We start from the raw sequence: 21,000 nt of genomic DNA on the forward strand, positions 1-21,000 counted from the left end.
AAGCTTCAGGTAGCAAAAAATATGTTCATCAATTTACCAAGAGCCATTTCATATTTACGATATCAGAATTCTTAAACACTTTAAAAAGGGAAAGTCTGAGCATCGTTCCCTTCAGAATTTCTGACTTGTTTTAAAATGGAAACTCAGTGCACCATTTTCTTCAAACTTCATTCCATATTTTTTAGAAAATTTAGTAGCATGCAGAACGGCTGTACAGCAACTTGTAGCAAAGATTACGTCTGAGACAAAACCACAACTAAGATGATCTGACGTTTTGTAAATACTTTTAATGTCATAAACCAGCTATGTATTTGCTGTTGCTGCTATATCTACTGGTAAAATCTAGTTACTAGATTCTCTGTTATAACTCTGAAAAACTCCATTTATTTATTACACGTTCATTTGTGATGTTATCAGGACTACTATTTCTTATAATCTGTTTGGCGAACATGTGGGTGTCCTGAATAGAATAATGAGTTTACTTTAAACTGTGTCCTTTGAAATTGTAGAAGGTATGACGAAGAAGGGAAGAGTTTAATTGTCCTTTATTCTTCCCAGTATACAGCCGCTTCCGCTCTTTCAGGATACAGAGACCAATACTTGTGGTCCGAACGTAAAAATAAGAACTACAAACTAACTAAGTGTAAATAAGAGCGTATAAGGTATTTCTTCCGCTTTCTTGGCATGCCTTCGTGGTGTAGTGGTCTGAACCATGGGAGCGTATTCCAGAGGTCCGCGGTTCGATTTCCGAAGGCGTTGCTAATTTTTCATCTTGCCTGCTTCCAAAAAAATGTCTAATGTCTATACAGTGGCCCGAACTAAGAGGGTGGTGGTGGATGATGAATCTCCACATTCAATATTTGTCTATTGGGTCCCCTAAAAAATCCCAGTCAAAGGAGGAGTATATAAGGTATTTCTCCCGCCTTCTTGGCATGCCTTCATGATGTGGTGGTCTGCATGCTGGGCGCGTATTCCAGAGGTCCGCGGTTCGATTCCCGGCGAGGGTTTTGCAAATTTTTCATCTTCCATGCTTCCAAAAGAATCCTAATGTCTCTAGAAGCTAAACTCAAATACTTTACAAAAGCTAGTAACATTAAGATTGGCCTTTTAGATCTTTACGTATGTAGTACGCAGAATGCTGGGAAAACTACAATACGTTTTCAATATCAAGAGGACTAAACCTCTGGCCTTAAAGGCGGACAACAACTGATTGGCAAACGCGTGTTAAATAAAGTGGCGAGAAATCTCTCTGTCTGTATTTGGCTAAAAGCCACAACTTAAATACTTACAGTTTGCACGCTCAATTTGCATACTAAAATTAACCGCGTTTATTCTTTCTGACCGAAAGTTGAAAATAAGAGGGGACAGTAAAGTTTTTAAATAAAATAAACGTTAGTAAAAACTTAAAATCCTTATAATGTTTGACTCTTTTAAGCTATATTGTACACATACCGGCTATGAAACATTAACATAGTATAAAATGCCTACGTAATGTTCGATCGAGATAGGTGTCCAAACTTGCTTGGGAATTATACTTTCCTACTACGATCTAGTGCATATCTCAGGGGTCTTATCACTTGCTCCATCACTGTTCTTTTTCACCTGCTGTTGATTTTATCCACTGAAACCATATTATTATCGATCTTATTTATATTATAATTATTACCACAATGCCTATTTGATTCTTTTGATCCCCAGATTTTCTTATCTCCTCCTTCTAATTAATTTCCTCATCTTTTAGTTTCAGTTATTTTCGAAAACCTTTAAAAAAATGGCGCAAAAAAATTGAGTATTCATTACAGGTAAGCAGAAAGTATCGATGAAGAATTATTTTCATCTTAATCGCTGTATAGAACTCTTTTCATCTTTGAGCTTAAGAAGAGAAGCTGAAACAATAACAATTATGAAATTAATAACCATAAAATAAAAATAAATGAAACAATAAAACCATCAGTTAGAAATCATAACCTGTACTCTTTTTTAAGCGACGTTAATCTCGTGGCTTGAAAGAAAATTAAAACGAAAAAGTAAGAGGAATATTGCTGAAGATCTTTTCTGTACATTCTAACGATGCGACTTAACTGCAACTGTAACCTGAGATAAGAAGGCAGCGAAATATTCGGTGAACTGATAATTTTCTCCACTTAACTTGGAAAATGAAAACAAAAAAGTTATTTCTCTGTAGCATCAGAAGTAGAAAAACAATATCATAATTATCTTCTTCGATAAACTTAATTAAAAGTGTTTTGACCTTTTTTTCGATCTGGATATAATACATTCCATTTAATGCGATAAATGCCATTACATGTATGTTAATTAAAATGGAATGTTGTAATTTTTTTCCCAATTTTTTTTGCCAAAGCCGGAAAAAAAAAATTGTTTATTTGATATGCAGCAATATTGCTGCGCCTATATCCTTACTTAAGCGCGCTTTCATAAATTTTATTCACGCTCAAGTGCCTTCCGAAATATTAATTAAAACTAAAAGCACAATAAATTAAAGTGTCATATTCCTTCAGATGAAAGCATTTGCTCTTTCTCAGAGCAATGATTATTTTCTTTCACGTTGGATTTTTAACGATAGAATCAGCACTCAACTTTCTTGAGTTGGATTAGTTAATTGATATGAAAACAAGAAAAAAAAAGTTTTCCCTTTTTCGTCCGTTCATTGTACTGTGTACAATTTAGTGTTACTGTATAGATAAATAATTTGATTTACAATTTGGAAATCAGTCAGCTTAGTGAAAAGAAAAAAATTTAAATGCGAAAATGCATGCACTTTTTATAGGAATCTATTTCTCGTTTTTGAAAATGAATTTTATTAAAATGTATGCAAAATTATTTTGAATAATTAATTCAGACGCTCTTCATATTTCTAAAAGGAATATTTTATAAAAGAAGTCTGAAATTAGAGAAGATACATATAATTCTTTTATGTAAATCCGACAGAAATTATTAATTTTTACATTGATTTAAAAATGTACAGAAATCGGATATTTGTTTATATTGGTAAGCCAGAATTTATTAATTTTGATCCCGGCCTATTATTTTCCAGCCCATGAGATTCGGGGAAATATGTTGTATAAATAACTCAGAATCAAAATATGATGCAGGAAGCTGAGAATTAGAAATTCCTTTTTAACGAAGAAGTTGTTAGAATATTTCTTTTCGATTGCATTAAAAAAGTTCTCAAAGTATTTCACATGCGATAAAACCATCAAAACCGTTATAATTCAAATTTTTATCTTAAAATTGAAGAGACACCAGAGTCAATATCTTAAATATATCAGATAAACAGGCAGTATACGATAAATCGTCTGTTCCTGTCTCAAGTGTTATTCCATAATTATAACATGAATTACGAATTAATCTAAACTCCGATGTCAAGAATGTTATAGAAAGCAGTATAGATGTTCCTTATAAATCAAGCGCATCAGATTAAAGTATTCTTTATAAAAGTAATCAATTGAATAACATCAGGACCATTTTAAAGAAGACAATACAATTTAGCCTCACTTTCATATTAGAAAAAAGTACATTTGTTTTAGCTACATCATGAGAAATGCATTAGCATAAATAAAATCCTGAAGTAAAGAAAATATATCAAATATCAGATTATAAAAAAAGAAAAAGTGTTGTTTTCTTTACAGTCCTTTTAATATAAAGAATAAAATCAGTAGATTTATGAGGTATTTCTCCCAAGCGTGCCTTCGTGGTGTAACGGTAGCACGATGGGCCGGTATTCCAGAGGTCCGTGGTTCGATTCGCGACGAAGGCGGTTGCATATTTTTCATCTTTTCTGCTTCCAGTTGACCTAATGACTCTACAAGTGGCGCCCGAATTAAAAGGGTTGTGGATGATGATTCTCCGCACCCAGGATTTGGCGACTAGGTCCCCTAAAACCCTAGTCGCCCTTTAAAAATGGGGGTATATAAGGTATTTCTCCTACTTCCATAGCGTGCCTTCGTAGTGTAACGGTAGCACGCTGGGCGGGTAGAGGTCCGGTATTCTAGAGGTCCGTGGTTCGATTCCGGGCGAAGGCAGTTGTATATTTTTCATCTTTTCTGCTTCCAATTAACGTAATGACTCTACAGATTCAGAGTTTGATGTTTTGAGTTTAATCAGAGTTTGAAGAACGTTGTAACTAGCTCCTGTTATGTTTCTTACGTTTTTATCGTATATACGTATAAATCTGCCCTTAATATTTTACGGATGTTATCATTTCAGTTTTGTTTTGCTTTTTGCTGAGTCATTAAAATAGGGTAATGTAAAGTAAATTCACCTAATTGTAAAAATTAATTACACTCGTCTGCAAAACTAGTGGAATTTGCAAATTATAAATATTTTTACGAAAGGTATTGAAGTAAAAGTACTTATTATGCCGTCGAAGGATTATGCTAATATTCAGAGTCGAATACATAAGCGTACATATGCATACCTGCGGAGCTGTTATTCTAGAGGATATATAAGCGTATCAGGTTCAATGTTTCTTCTAACCTTCTTCGGAAACATACAATGACCTGACTAGAACAGAGAGCTTACTAAAGCTATGTTCACTAATTGTAGTAAGTAGACAGGATACATACGAAGGGTATACAAAACCCTTTATTTTTTTCTTTATATACAATGACTTCCGTACTTCGGAATACAATGACCCTCCACTCGGGGTCTAACTTAAAAGATATCAAAATAAAACTAAACTCTAATTTAACTTTAGAATAAGATTGGCCTTATAATAACAGAAAGCGTATGTAGCACAGAGACTGTGAACACTACAATACGTTTAATTTATCAAGAGGATTAAAACCTCTGTCCTGGAAGGCAAAGTAGCAACTGCGTAACTTCTAAGGTAAGCGGCCTGCTTCGAACTCACGGCTTCCTCTCTTCTGCTTGGCAAAAAGGCCACACTTAAATACTTGGCGTTCGCCAGACAACTTTGCATAAACTCCTTCACGCTTATAATTCTGGCCGGAAGTAGAAAATAAGAAGTGATAGTAAAGATTTAAAATAAAATAAACGTTAGTAAAACTTAAGATCCTTACATACTTCCCGCCAGAGTTAATTAGTTTGAAACTGAGGTCTAAAACGACCTTGTTGAAAACTTTTAGCTCTAGAAACTAACGCGAGGCCAAACTTTTACAATCGTAACTTAGCTAGAAACTAGAAAATTTTAAAAGAAAGAAATTTGTTACAATAGCAGCTCCCGGAATATACAACAATCTTTTTTCTTTTTCATCTGTACTGCATCAAAACAGGAGCTTTATTCAATTCTGGTTCCTTCCAGAGATCTGGAAGGAAAACTAGTTTAATGAAATGTTACAGAATGACATTGTAAATAACATATAGAATATACTTTTCTTAACATTCTTATTTCATTCATGACTATTTTAATTATCTCTCCCCGTGCTCTCTGACATGTGTTGTAAAAACACCAAACACGAATGTGTTTCTGTCTATGTGTTCAACACTTCCTCCTACAATCAAAACACTAACGTGTTAAAATTCAACATACGAGACCTCTTAACACACCCTAATTTCAACTCTAGACCCTGAGGTACTATTCTGAAAGTGGCTAACTCTAAAGTGTAGCGTCAGAGAGCCTAACTACATCATTCAACCTTTAACACATATTCACCATGATTTAATCTTTACAGTCACACGAATAACAAATTTTTAACATTACTTTCACTTTTACCATATCACGGTATTTCTTAACATTCAAAATAACAGTTCACATGTATACAAGAACGTATCAAGATGCCGTTAATTTTACACATTTGAAAACATACATTAGTAGTACATTGTTAACTTCTATTCTTTTCAAAGCAAGTGCCAATTCTTTCTACATTGAAATAATACTACATTTCAAAAAGTCTTTCAGACTAAAACTTCTTTCTTGTTAGAATGTTTTAAATAAAATTTATACAATAACTTTTTACAATATTTAAGTCTTTATACAACGCTATTATACATCAACTTTAGTTTTACGCGCGAGTAATTGAAAAACATAATAAGAAAATCGGTCACAACTCATTTCTCGCCCTTTTGGCGATAAAGGTAGACCTCGCATGAGGTAAAACTTCTTGAAATCTGCCACTTGCAGTAAGAATGAAAGATTAACTTAAGTTTGTAAAGTAACATAAAATTTTACTTATCTTTGTAATATTCAGACATCCTTTTCTGGGCCCAGTCTTTAAAGGTGCTGCAGACCGTAGCTTGGTTGATCCTCCTTCTTGTACGGGCTCGCCCTTCAGTGCTTTCCTCTGGAAGCTTCCGTTTTTCACCACTACGGCCACCCTTGAACATCTTCCTTCTGTCCTCTGCTTGTGGCCTTGGCCGTTTGAAGGCAGCTGGTCTTGGTGGAACCGGGAAACTTCTGTCGTGATCCTGCTTGGACCTCGTTGTTGGCCGTTCAAATTTTTCTTGTACTTTTTCCTCCGCCGCTGATGGCCCTTCCGCAGTTCGGCGACTTTTGCTGCGGAGAGTTTTGTCGGATGAGTCAATCTTCCGTTTCACAGCCGGGTTATAGTTGCCGTCCTTTCTCCCGGTCTTTTCCACATACGTCGTCCTTCTCCCTTCTTCATTCTGGGGGTGTTCGTGAACTCTGTTTTTTGGACGGTGGAACGGCTTCTTTTTCTTTGTACCTTCAATTTTTCCGCGGGGCAATTTTCTTTTCACTTGCTTCTGTCTCTCATTGGCTTGCCCTTGTACTTGTCGTTTTCCCACCTCTGGAACTTGTACCTGCGGTGTCTGCCGTACCGGATCCTGCAAAAGATCTGAAAAGATTTGCATTTTATTACGGTCATAGAATGGTTTTATCTGGTCAATGTTTGCGGAACAGGTTTCACCATTTCTTGCCTTTAACACTACAACAGCGTGAGTTATTTTTTCTATAACATATGGTCCTTCAAAGCGTGGAAAAAATTTGGCAGTTTTATCTTCTGGTGCTGAAGAAAGTGAATGCTTAATTTTTAGTACTTCATCCCCTACTTTATAAGTTACTCCCCGTCGTTTCAAGTCATAATACAATTTTTGTTTTCTTTGTGCTACTTCCGTATTCTTTTTTGCTTCTTTTATTAGTTTTTCTATATCACCCATTTTAAATTCTGGGGCTCTTTGTTGCACATAAAATAGTTTATCTAACGGTGTTATAACCTTTCTGCCTAGAAATAACTCAGCAGGAGTTTTGCCCGTTGTATCATGTTTTGCGGTCCTAAGGGCGAAAGCAAATTCATTGACATAGTTATCCCAGCTTTTATGAAAATTTTTAACATAACTACGGATAATTTTCACTATATTTCTGTTGACCCGTTCCGCTATATTTGATTGCGGCCGATACGGGACCATTTTTAAATGACGTATGCCCAGTTTTTGGCACATGTCTTCAAATATATTACTTACAAATTGAGGACCATTATCCGATATAACTTTTAGGGGCGCCCCGTATTTTAAAATATATTTATTTAAAATAGAATCGGTAACTAATTTCGCGGAGGCTCGTTTTAAGGGAACAATTTCGGTCCATTTACTAAAATGATCAACTATAACAAGGAGATAGCGACTTTTGTTTAACTGACTTTTTGGGAAAGGGCCCAATAAATCGATGCCGATTATTTCATTTGGAAATTCGGATTTAATACTATTTAGAAACCCGGCCGGGCGGAAATTAATATAATTAACGGCTTGACATGTTGGGCAGGACTGGACATACGCCCTTGTTAACTTTTGCAGTTCAGGAAAGTAGACTGCCTCGCGTACGCGTTGAGTAGTTTTTCGAATATCAGCATGAGAAGCTAAAGGGCTGTCATGGAGCTCTTGCAGGATATTTAATCTAAGACTAGCTGGGATAACAGGTCGAAATTCGTTGTTGGAATTCGTAGTTTTTGTATAAAATAATAGACCATCTATTAGTTCGTAATGGGCCGCCCTATTTCTTATCGCCACAATATCTTGGTGGCTAAAATTTTCAGGATCCTTCAAATACTCATAAATACTTCCAAACTCAGGATCCTTACCCAGTTCGGTTATTACAGTTTCTCGGGAATTTATTGTACACGCTGTCAGCATTGCAACTTTTGCGGTATTACCCTGTTCGTCTAATTTAATTCGTGACAAGGCATCTGCTACGATATTTTCCTTTCCGGGGGTATGCTTGATTACCAGATTATATTCTTGCAGCTTGAGTGCCCATCTTATTAACCTTGGGGATAAATTTTTTCCAGAGTACAATCTAGTTACCGCCGCATGATCAGAATATACTGTTATCGGCGCCTTTCCAAAATAGACTCGGAACTTTTGCACTGCTAACAGAACTGCAAGTGCCTCTCTCTCGGTCGCGGAATAGTTTCTTTGTGTTTGATTTAAAGTTCGGCTAAAAAATGCTACTGGCTGCTGATTTTGCGAAAGTACCGCTCCTACCGCATAATACGAAGCATCCGCTGAAATTTCTAAATTTTCATCCTTTTCAGGAAATTTCAACACAGGGGCTTGCGTTAATGCTTGTTTTAATTTTTCGAAAGCACTATTGGCTTCGGCCGTCCACGAGAATCTTGCCTTTTTCCTTTTTAATTTTAACAATGGCTCAGCGATAGCCGCAAAATCTTTTATAAAGGACCTATAATATGAACAAAGTCCTAGAAAAGAAGAGAGCTTCTTTGCCGTGTTTGGAGTCGGATACTTTTGTACAGCGATTATTTTTGATTCATCTGTCTCGATCCCTTTTTGCGATATTTTGTAACCTAAATATTTTAATTCAGGGGCTGCAAATTTGCATTTTTCGACATTAACTTTTAGACCGGCCTCATTTAATAAAGAAAACACCTGTCTTAAATCCTGTACATGTTGGTCTAGATTATCACTAGTAATAATGATATCGTCTAAATAGATAAATGTGGACTTTCCGAGAACAGGTCTTAACACAATGTCCATGCATCGCTGAAATGTTGCTGGGGCGCCTGAAAGGCCAAACGGCATTCGCAAAAATGCATAAGTGCCAGACTTGGTTATAAAAGCAGTCTTAGGCACGTCCTCAGGCCGGATCCCTATTTGAAAATAACCATTCGTTAAGTCTAAAGTTGTCATAAATTTGGTTGATTTTATGTTCCTTAAAATTTCTTCTATAATCGGTAACGGATATACCGGATATTTCGTTATGGAATTTAATTTACGGTAATCAATAGCGAATCTCCACCTTTTTGGATGCTCCAAAGGATAATCATTATTTTTCTTACATAAAACCACCGGACTAGCATAACTACTTGAGATAGGCGTTACGATCTTTTTACGTAGCATATCGGTAATATGCCATTCTATAATTTTTTCCTTATTCTTATCATACCGGTATGGTTTTTGACGAACCGGCAATGCATCTCCTGTGTCAATACTATGGTTAGTAACCTGGGTAAATCCTGGAATATCACTAAATAAGGAAGCAAATTCACTTACCACTTGTCGGATTCTATCTTGCTCGTCATTAGGCAGGTGGTCGAGATTTAACCTTGGCGGTTCAACCTTTTCTACACGCACTGGTTTCATCGTCAGCTTAAGAGACGCTTCATTAAAATCCAGTGTAGCTTGTGCGTCTGAAAGAAAGTCTATTCCTAGTATTAAGTGTGCTTCCAAATTCTTTACTATAAAAAACATCACCTTTACTTGTTCGTCCTTGATACGGATGTACAAAGGTACTTTACCTACGCACTTACATTGTTCTCCTTGCGCCGCTAATACTGTTGTATTATCCGCATTATATATGCGGTATTTGCGAAAATACTTTCTAAAAAAGACTTCTGCCACACAGGAACACTGCGCGCCGGTATCCAGGAGTGCGGTGGCCGGGATATTATTTACCAAGACTTCAATCTTCGGAAGAGTTAAATTTTTCACCATTACTGTATTTAACTTGTAGGAAGAGGGGTTTTCGTGGCCTTCGGATTTCCGCAACCTCTCGTCAGCAGAAATCCGTTTTAGTTTAAATTATTTTTCCTTTCGGTGCTTTCCTTCTTTCTCCACTGGCCTTGAGACTTTTTTCCTGGGTTGCTATTGAACTGTCGACGTTCGCCGGCTGTTTTTGAATGCTCGGGTTTCCTTGCCCACTGATTCGCTTTTTCTCCGTAGCCATGTGCTTGAGTTTGCTGTAGTCTTGGCGTACCAAATTGGTTTCGCTGTTGATATTGGCGTCTTCTTTCGACGTCCGCCGTTCTTCTACTTTCAAACTGGATTGCCAGCTCAAATAATTTTTCCAGTGTAGTCGGATTTCTCACTTCAATAAAGTCTTGCACTTGGGGTAGTAACCTCGGCAAAATCACTTGAATTATTTCAGGATCCGGACGGTTTCCATACAAGAGCTTGAAAACGTGAATTTTTCTTAAAATAAAGCTCGAGATGTTTTCCATTCTTTGTTGATATATACTGAAAAGTTTTGTTTCTAATTTCGCACGATCCCTTACAACAGGGAAGGCTTTTAGTAGGGCAGTCTTGAAATTTTCGTAGGTATAGGTGGGACTTCCTGCTTGACCCAAGAGACTTCTGCCGATACATTTGAACCAGTTAAGCGCTTGGCCCCTCAAAGCGCTGGTAGCTAAGGTAACTTTTTGAAACTCGTGCACGGGGTAGAGCATGAAGTGGTCATCCAATTTTTCCAAAAAACTGGTTACCTGTGAGTTTCCGTTAAACGTTGCTTCTGGTTTCATCGAAGCGCGCATGGTCTGGACAATATACCCAAATCCTTCCAGGGCGGCAGCTGGCATTTCTGGATTCTGAGCTGTTTCTGCAGGCAGCACAGGTTCTTCTTGAAACTCGGCCATGGTTATTCTTCGTCGGGCGCCGCTATCAGGTTCAATGTTTCTTCTAACCTTCTTCGGAAACATACAATGACCTGACTAGAACAGAGAGCTTACTAAAGCTATGTTCACTAATTGTAGTAAGTAGACAGGATACAGACGAAGGGTATACAAAACCCTTTATTTTTTTCTTTATATACAATGACTTCCGTACTTCGGAATACAATGACCCTCCACTCGGGGTCTAACTTAAAAGATATCAAAACAAAACTAAACTCTAATTTAACTTTAGAATAAGATTGGCCTTATAATAACAGAAAGCGTATGTAGCACAGAGACTGTGAACACTACAATACGTTTAATTTATCAAGAGGATTAAAACCTCTGGCCTGGAAGGCAAAGTAGCAACTGCGTAACTTCTAAGGTAAGCGGCCTGCTTCGAACTCACGGCTTCCTCTCTTCTGCTTGGCAAAAAGGCCACACTTAAATACTTGGCGTTCGCCAGACAACTTTGCATAAACTCCTTCACGCTTATAATTCTGGCCGGAAGTAGAAAATAAGAAGTGATAGTAAAGATTTAAAATAAAATAAACGTTAGTAAAACTTAAGATCCTTACAAGCGCACGAGGGATTTCTAAACTTTGTGTGCTCGTACTCCTTCACAACATTTGCTGTGTTTCTGTCTAGAATTGGGAAAGTTTTAAGCACCAGGTAAAATGTGTAGCCATGAACTTATGGATGGCGGAATGAGATGGAGGATTGTCGGTAGATTGAACGCAGGCCAATCACAAGCGCAGGTGGCTACAGAGCTCAGTGTAACGCCTAGTGTCGTCTTCAATTTGTGGATACAGTTTCAGGACTTTGTATCCATATCAAAAAGATCAGGACAAGATCGACCACGAATGAAGTTCTGTAATGACGAACGAGGATCATTATTTGGCACTTTCAGCGCAATGACACTGAACTGCTACAGGCCTAGTGACACCCGAGTTACACAGTCTACAGTTGCCTAAAGGTTAGATGAGATTGATTTGTATGCCAAAAGACCTTCTGTCCTCCCACTTATTGCAGCACACAAGAGAGTGCGTTTATCATGGTGTAGAAAACATGCTCCTTGGCCCACACTTCAGTGGACCACCATGCTTTTTACACATGAATCGAGATTCAGCCTGGATACTGATTCTGCGCGTGAGACCCTGAAACACGATACCATCCCTCTTTTATAAGGGAAAAAATCATTACGATGGTAGATGTGTAATGACTTGGGGAGTCATTATGTTGGAAAGCCGCTCACCTCCGCATGTGCTTGACAAAGGCTGCTTGACATGTCCCATGAGGTATAGATAGGAGACCTTAGAGCACTGTATTCGACTTTTCAGGGGTGCAGTTGTTCCTTAGTTTCTGCTAATGGACGACAACGCTCATACACATAGAACGCAGCTGGTAAACGATTACATGGAAAGTTATGATATTCGTCGTATGTTCTGGCTAGACAGATCTCTTGAACTTACCTTTATAGAGCATGTCCGAGATGCTCTTGGAAAATCAGTTTCAATACCCGATTAGTCTTTGAAAGCCGTCCGGGTGGCGTAATGGCAGACCGCACATTGAGTTGAACAGTGTTAAACGAATGTTGCATACTGCGCATGCCCAGAAAACAATTTGGCGTAATTACTATGTTGGCGCGATTTGAAAAGAAGATAAATACGGTATATGGTAGATGTATCGCCATCTAATTGTAAACAAATCTAGCGTTTAAATCTTCGTAGAGTATAATGTAAATTAATTACTGTGTTAAAAATACTATTTTTTGCTGTACTGCTCAAACAACTAGAAAGCTGAAATTATTGCGAAGTAATGTGAAGCAGTGTTTACATTCAAAATGTAAAATATAATACTTATGAAATTCTGCACATTCCTTTGGAACTGTACAAATTTTCGTTCAGAAAAAGACTGAAATTTAGGATATATTAGTTGAAAATTTATTCATTATATTTTTAAGCAATAAAAACAATTCAGGATTTACTATACGTTCCATTCGTACATACATAAAGAAACACTGAGGAATATAACAAGTGCTTGCAAATAACACTGAAGAAATTTTACAATTCTTTAAATGCTAGTTATTAAGTTCTTTGAAATGAGAAAATAAAAGCGCGAATATACGCTAACAAACTAAGCGAGATACTCCAGTTTACAATTACTGAATTATAACATGTAAACAAATTACATTTAAATAACGAATTATTACGAACATATGTTAACAAATATTAAATGCACTGTTATTGACAAATTAAAATGAAACATATATTAGAAAAATAAGCAAGTGCAATCGGCATGGACGTTAAAATAACTAATAAGCAAAGTTCCACAACATTGCAATTTTAAACATCACTCGAACACACTCGACAGCAATGGAGATCACGAATAAGCTAACGTAGGGTCGCCAATATTTCTCACCGCGCCAAAGGTACACAATCAAGCATGCGCAGTAAGCGAAATTCGCTTAACAATGTTCAACTCAATGTGCGGTCTTGCCATTACGCGTCCGGGTGTCCGGCCCTGCTGTCTGTCACCTATGCCCCTTTGAAAGCCATCCCAGAGTTAAAAACTGCCTTGCTGAAGGAGTGGAAGCGATTGCTCATCAACTGTCTCCTGTTCAGTATGCCGTCACGCTGCGAGACATGTGTGGCTGCGGCAGAGGACCATACCCCATATTAGAATCATTTTCAATTCGATATCACAACATGGATTTTGGTTGTACATGCACTATGAGTTTCACTGATAATCATGGGTAACTTTTGAATTACACATCTCATTCTCTGTTATAAATGTGTATTCATACCAAATTTCATTAAAATCTGTTAATTGGTTTTTCAGAAAATCGACATAATGTACAAATTTTGCTAATTTTGCAGAGTGTATATAATTCTATAAAATATTAATGAAAAAAATTTGAGCACGCACTAAACGTTGTTATGTTCTGGCACATAATTTCGGCATTTGCTAAGAAAATCAAGATGTTTTCAGGATTATTTCTAACTGTTGCCTTTTCCATTTATCGGTAGCAGTTATTTCCAATACATTTTTTTTTCGGCGGGGAGAAGGGACGTTTAGTGTTGCCAGATTACTTTCACATTCTCTCTATAAATGAATTAACGAAGTTATTAAGACACAATAACACGCCGAATAAATACTAATTCAGAAGTCAAACAACAAAAATCAGCGTTATACCTACAAAATTTTCACAGGACTAGTTTCGATGGTTTTACCGAACCATCATCTTCAGCTGCAAAACCGCAAATGAACAAGATAGGAAATAATGATTAGATAAGATAAGAAAGCCTGGACAAGAATAAGCAAGCGGCGCCATCTGTTGGCGAAACCAGAACTAAAACATAATTTCTCTAAAAGCCGAAGGCAAATTTGGATTGGAATTAGGATCGTTAACTAGAACAGAAAGATTTTTATGAATGTGAAATGCCTCTAGAAAATCCAGTTCTCCAATGGAAGATGTTTTTTGAATAATTTTGGCAGCAGAAAAATTGAAAGTGTGATTTTCGGACCAACAATGTTCAGCAACAGAAGACCTCTGTGTTTCCTTTTTTCTAACATATGCCTCATGTTCTTTGACGCGAAATTTTAAGGCTCTCTTAGTTTGGCCAATGTAAATTAAACCACACTGGCAAGGAATCCTATAAATACTCCAGGAATTCATATCCGGAATGGGGTCCTTGAGTACAGAAGTTGGAATTTTATTGATGGGAGAAAAAACAACCCGAAAGTTAAATTTCTGCAAAATATGTGCAACTTTATAGCTATTCTGTTGTCATTCCCTTCTTTCCATCAATTAGCTATAAAGTTGCACATATTTTGCAGAAATTTAACTTTCGGGTTGTTTTTTCTCCCATCAATAAAATTCCAACTTCTGTACTCAAGGACCCCATTCCGGATATGAATTCCTGGGGTATTTATAGGATTCCTTGCCAGTGTGGTTTAATTTACATTGGCCAAACTAAGAGAGCCTTAAAATTTCGCGTCAAAGAACATGAGGCATATGTTAGAAAAAAGGAAACACAGAGGTCTTCTGTTGCTCAACATTGTTGGTCCGAAAATCACATTTTCAATTTTTCTGCTGCCAAAATTATTCAAAAAACATCTTCCATTGGAGAACTGGATTTTCTAGAGGCATTTCACATTCATAAAAATCTTTCTGTTCTAGTTAACGATCCTAATTCCAATCCAAATTTGCCTTCGGCTTTTAGAGAAATTATGTTTTAGTTCTGGTTTCGCCAACAGATGGCGCCACTTGCTTATTTTTGTCCAGGCTTTCTTATCTTATCTAATCATTATTTCCTATCTTGTTCATTTGCGGTTTTGCAGCTGAAGATGATGGTTCGGTAAAACCATCGAAACTAGTCCTGTGAAAATTTTGTAGATATAACGCTGATTTTTGTTGTTTGACTTCTGAATTAGTAACGAAGTTATTGTTTTCACATAATATAAAATTATCGCGTCACGTGTTTTTACTCAGTTTTATACTGAATTTTTTTCATTAAAGTTACGACACATTTATTACGAAACTATTGGTAAAAATTCAATTTAAAATGCTTTTACCCTTATATTTTTCAACTTTTAGGTATTATTTCGCTAGTTTAAAATTTGCATTACATTTAATTAATAGACTCGCAAAATAAGGAACTTAAACCTTCCATAAGAATATAAAAGGCAACTAAATAAAATGCAGTCAAAACTAAAATTCTACATCATAAACACACAGAGGCAAATATTGTATTGATGATTTTGCCTTAAATGCTATAATACTTTAACTCCTTCTGAAAAAACGATTTTGAAACATCGTTCTTATAAAATTTTAATAAACATTCTCATGAATTATTCTTATAATATTATTTACTAAATTTTATCTTAAATTATTCTTATATCTTAATTATCTTAAATTATTCTTGAAGAAGCTTTCAAAGGAATAAAAACATATGCATAAGTATATGATTAAGAAGCAAATATTTGAGCATACCATATGATAAATATGGATATAATCACTGCATGTAAGGGCTGCAGTGATAATATATAATGACAGCGTGAGATATTACTAAGACTTATATAGATTTCATTACTATTATAAGAATTAATGTTTTTTAGTATCCATTGTCTAGTATTAGCCATCTAGCATTTTGAAAGGACTGGCCCTGTTTGGTTGTATTTTAACGTTTTAGCAGTTTTTGCTTAACTGTCTAGGCGCTACTAAAGCATCCGTTGTCTTTGTCATTGTGAATGTCGTTGCATATAGCAGATTTAACATCATAATTCAGAAATTAAGCTTTGCGAACCCTTCTAATAGCAAAAAGCTTTTGATTTTATTAATATTGTCACAGAACTGAGAAATGCAAAACACTCATGCAAATTTGTTGCATTAATATCATGCAAACTAAGGATATATAAAAAGATTGCTGAAGAATACTCTTTTGAAAAAAAGTTAATACTTGAAAATATCATCAGCAATCTAAATTTTGATGAAACTTCTTACGACAATCATAAGGCTTCCACCTCCATAAAAGTCCGAATTACCAAGAGCTTTTGATGATCTTAGGAAGACTCGCTGTAGAGTAGCACCTCTCCTTAACGCAGTTTCCTCTGAAAATGGTGAATTTCTGAGAACACTATTAAATAGTAATACTAGGCATCTCTGGTATTATAATCTCTAAGGAGACCACCTCTACGGAAAATTTGTCTAGAATTTAGTCGTCTTAGGGAGTTTTATATAATTCTCATATTTTTACTGCCATAAGGAACCGTAATTATACACGTTAGCATTGCACATCTTACAGATAAAGACAAGGCCTACACACCGGTCTTCTTTTTACCAACAGTAAATAGCATTAATAAGAATTCGGCTTTCCGAGAATTCTTAATTTAAAGACGTAGTAAGCTTAGCATTTTAGAGGAGTCAGATTTCAGAAAGGGAAAAAAAGTCGCTATGTGTCCTGAAAATCAAGAAACCTTAAACCTTCATAAATTTCTTCAGTAATGTCACTTCTAAAGAACATCGGAAGCTGTGAATCCGTGAAGAGATAATTAATTGAGAAGCCATAAATTATGAGTAGGCCTTCTTGTTAAAGGAAATCATATTGCTTTAGATAAGTAGTAATTATTCAAAATGTAGGACAGCCAACAACAACATAGCATCTGATATTGCACCGTTGTAGTTTTGCAAAAATGGTGGACATCCTTTAAGGCACTCTATACTGCAAAATAAATTTCATCCAGTAGTAAACATATATCAAAGAAACTGGACTACAGAAGACTGGAAAAATATATATAAGTCTGACAATTCTTATCTCGGAATATTTCCATGAATAATTGTATTCGTCTTTGGTATCAGTTTTGTAAAGCAATATTTCATTCTATTTTGCATTATTGAATTTCGGAGTATAAGAGCACTGTTAAAGAATGGAATGTATTTAACTAGCATAACCTGGAGCCGCTTCTTAATATTTAAAATATGTCGATTTTATTGTTGTTTACTGAATACCCTTCATTGTGATTAATTATTTATTGTATACAGTACAACGATGTCTAGTGTGATACGGCCTTTGGCCTAGTTTGTTTTCAAGATAAAGTAATTGCTGTATTTGCTTTTGAAATTGACAGATCTTTTTTTATCTTTTTAATAGCATCTTCTTCACTGCTACCAAAGAATTTTTCCAATGCATAATGGTCAACAATTTGTTGAACAGATCACAAAGCATAACATGAATAGTCAGTGTGTAATGAATTCAGTGTATAGGAAAGATTTAATGTAATTTCCTTCTAATTGTTATAAAAAAGTGCTTTACATGGTAATTTTAACGGGATAATTTGTAACTTTAATACATTTTTTTATATTATTAGTATATGTTTTCTCGCTAGTGAAGGACTTATTCTGTTTGTAAAAATAAATAAATGCATATGTAGTTTATTTTAAATTAGAAGCTGGTAAATTAAATACAAACCACAGTAAGTGGTTAAAATTTTCGGTGATAAAATAGATGGATTCGAAACCCGTTCATGAATTTTTCATAAAAAGCACGAAAAGGGGTAAATATGGAAAGACAACATAAAACAGAGAAACTGAAACAGAGAAACGGGAGTAGTACAAAGCCATGTCTAATTTTATATCTTCATTTAACTAAACTAAGTAAGTATCATATATTTGATGGATACTGATGCAATATATTTAAGACATGATTTATCACATTCACAAAGTGACTGTGATTTAACAACTTGGAGAATCCTTTGAACAAATTAAACTCGTCTGCAACAGTGTCTAGCGCGTTATATAGGCCTCCGTAAATCAATCTTATGTTAACAAGCAAAACTTCTTTTCATTTCAGTCAAAGCTCCGAAGAGCAGCAGCAAAAGGAAGAAGGAGAAGAAAGCGGACGTCGCCGTAGGAGCACCGCAAGCACCCAGCGCCCCGGCGGCGAGCCCTCTTCAACCGCAGGCACAGCCAGCATCGCAGTCCCAGCAGCAGCAGGATGGAGGCAGCGATCCGGAGAGCGAGAAGAACAAGAAAAAGAAAGCTCGTACTACTTTTACTGGGAGGCAGATATTCGAATTGGAAAAACAGTTCGAGATCAAGAAGTACCTGTCCTCCAGCGAAAGGGCAGAAATGGCCAAGTTGCTCAACGTCACTGAAACGCAGGTGAGTTTGACCATTTTTCTAGTCTTTCCGTTAAAGGAAGCGCATTGATGGATTCGAATGAGATTAGCTGCAGTTTGACTAGTGCCAAGTAAAGATAGTCAAAAGACATAGCAAGTAATATTTGTTAGCTTATTAATTTCATTTGCGGAACAGAACGAAAGCTGTTAAACGAAAACAAATTAAGATTGCTTAAATTTATCATTTTATCAAACCATTATGGATTAAAATCAATATTTGTGTATGTATTGATACAATTTATCTCTACTCATTGTTGGTCTTTCCATTATTATTATTATTGTATTTCGTTAAAATTATCTAGACATTTTTTCAATTTGTGAATAGGGTTTTGTTACCTTCTACATTCATCATAATCTGTATTACTTAGTTAATCACTTCACTTCTTATACTCTTCCTCAATTATATACTGCCGGGATCTACATACATACAGGCATATATATATATATGTGTGTGTGTGTGCGTGTATGCGTGTAAGATGAAATACATATTATAATTTATATATGTTATAAATTAAGTTAGCTGTACCCTCTTAATGCTGAATTTTAATTGGAGTATTTCCCCTCTGTATTCTAAAAATAATAATATTTTTTTCTGAACTGCGTCAATTCGGGACTAATCCATGTCATATGTCTCTTACATAACGCTGGTGACTTACGTGGAACTAAAACTCAAACAGCCAATAATATTTTTACAGCATCATTAATTATCCAAATAATATTTTTGCAGCATTATTAATGATCCAATCAAATTCAACGAAACTGAAACTAATTAATTCTGAATTAAGATTTCATCTTGAAAGAAAAGCACAGGTAATACTGGGAGATGTAAATACGACTTCTTCCCGAAAATCAACCTTCAGAAACCCGCGTCCGTCCCACAAATCACCAACTTTGTAACCGGCCGTTTCCTCTTTATTTCCTTCTCTTTGACATTTCAGAAACTGCAACGTGCGTCTGCGCAGCACAGGTCTTCCCAGACCGCTACGTCTATCAGTGCCCTTTCACCAACACCACTCATTTACGTCAGTGCTTCTTCAGTAATGGGGACACTTACAGACGCTTTATTATACAAAATGTGTGAATGTTGACAAGATACGTCAGACTATCATGACGATTGCCGCTATGGCACAGGACAATCTGCCAGGACTTCCACTCACTGAGCTACCCCCAATTTAGTCAACAAAACAGCATATATTCTGCAGTACAGAACTGTAGCGCATTCCTCGCGCAATCTGAGCACTTAATGCAATATAGTGTAATCGTGCAAATTACAATGAATGACGAACCGCGAATTTAAGCAAACTCATTGTTTTGTAGTCGTCTAAACTCCCGAAGGGTGCTTCCGTGGGGCTCCAGGAAGCCCCACGAAAGCTTACTTCTAACCAGAGGAGGACTTGGGACGTATACATGCTTACCTCTGCTAGCCACAAGGTGACCCCGCCCTCCATTACCTCTCACCTGAACACAATACACTTGCTTTCTGCTCCTCGGCTTATATAAACTGCTGTTTTTTCTTCCTACCACAAAGCCATCAGAGATGTAAACGTTTTAAAATAGACACGAATTAGAGTATCAAGTTGTTTGTGGCCACAAATGTCAATAAAATAAGTAAGTGAGATGGAGTTGTGGGTAGATTGGAGGCAGGCCAATAACAAGTACAGTTGGCTGCAGAACTCAGTGTAACGCCCAGTGTCGTCTGCAATTTATAGAAATACTTTCAAACACTGAATCCATATCGAGAAGATCTGGATAATGTCGACCAAGATCCACATCAACGAACGGGGATCGTTATTAGGCCCTTTCAGCGCGGCTACAACTTCACACCTCTTACACGAATCACTGAAATCCGAATTTAATGGTTACAGTTACTGGCAAGTTTCATCAGATAAGGCTGTATGCTAAAAACACTCAGTCGTCCTACTCACTGCAGCACACAAGAAATTGCGTAAAGTATGGTGCAGGCAACATGCGCCTTTTGCCCAAACTTCAGTGGAGCAGCATGCTTTCTACAGATGAACACAATACCATTCCCTCATCAAGTTAAAAGGATCATTTGTGTAGTGGAGATATAATTGCTTGAACAGGTATTATGTTGAACGGCCACACACCCGCTGCATGAATTACAAAAATTCCCTGACTTCTATGAGGTATAGAGAGGAGACCTAAGAGTTCCTATGTTAAACTTTCAGGGGGACAGTAGGTCCTGCTTTTCTGTTAATGGACGACAACGCTCAGCACTCGGCCTGAGCTCAGCTGATTGGCATGTACAATAACTCAATAGGAAGACAATGGATTCAACCTATTTAAATTTTAGTTGAACTGTATAGGATGTCTCCCAGACCGGTATAGTGGTTAGGGGAGCCTACTACGATACCGAAGGGCTCGGGTTCGAATGCCGGAGAAGACAACGATGTTTGTAAATGTATAGTGTCGGTGCGGCATGGAGGCACTCTAAATTGTACGGCGAGCCAAAAATCCTCTCGTGTGGATTGGTGAAAGAGGA

At 36.5% G+C, this 21,000-nt stretch overlaps 1 protein-coding gene across 1 annotated transcript in view; it reads left to right on the top strand.

Moving 5' to 3' along the window:
- The window catches only part of LOC118205675 (uncharacterized), a 243,535-nt gene that overhangs the window by 146,019 nt on the left and 76,516 nt on the right, over positions 1–21,000 (top strand). Inside the window, exon 2 of the mRNA XM_035377971.2 lies at positions 18,170–18,480. Within this exon, the coding sequence (XP_035233862.1) occupies positions 18,170–18,480 (311 nt within the window). The remainder of the gene's footprint in view (positions 1–18,169; positions 18,481–21,000) is intronic.

The sequence above is a fragment of the Stegodyphus dumicola genome, chromosome 5 (assembly GCF_044657685.1).
Source record: "Stegodyphus dumicola isolate Sdum_Otavi_A_Nest chromosome 5, ASM4465768v1".
Taxonomy (NCBI): domain Eukaryota; kingdom Metazoa; phylum Arthropoda; class Arachnida; order Araneae; family Eresidae; genus Stegodyphus; species Stegodyphus dumicola.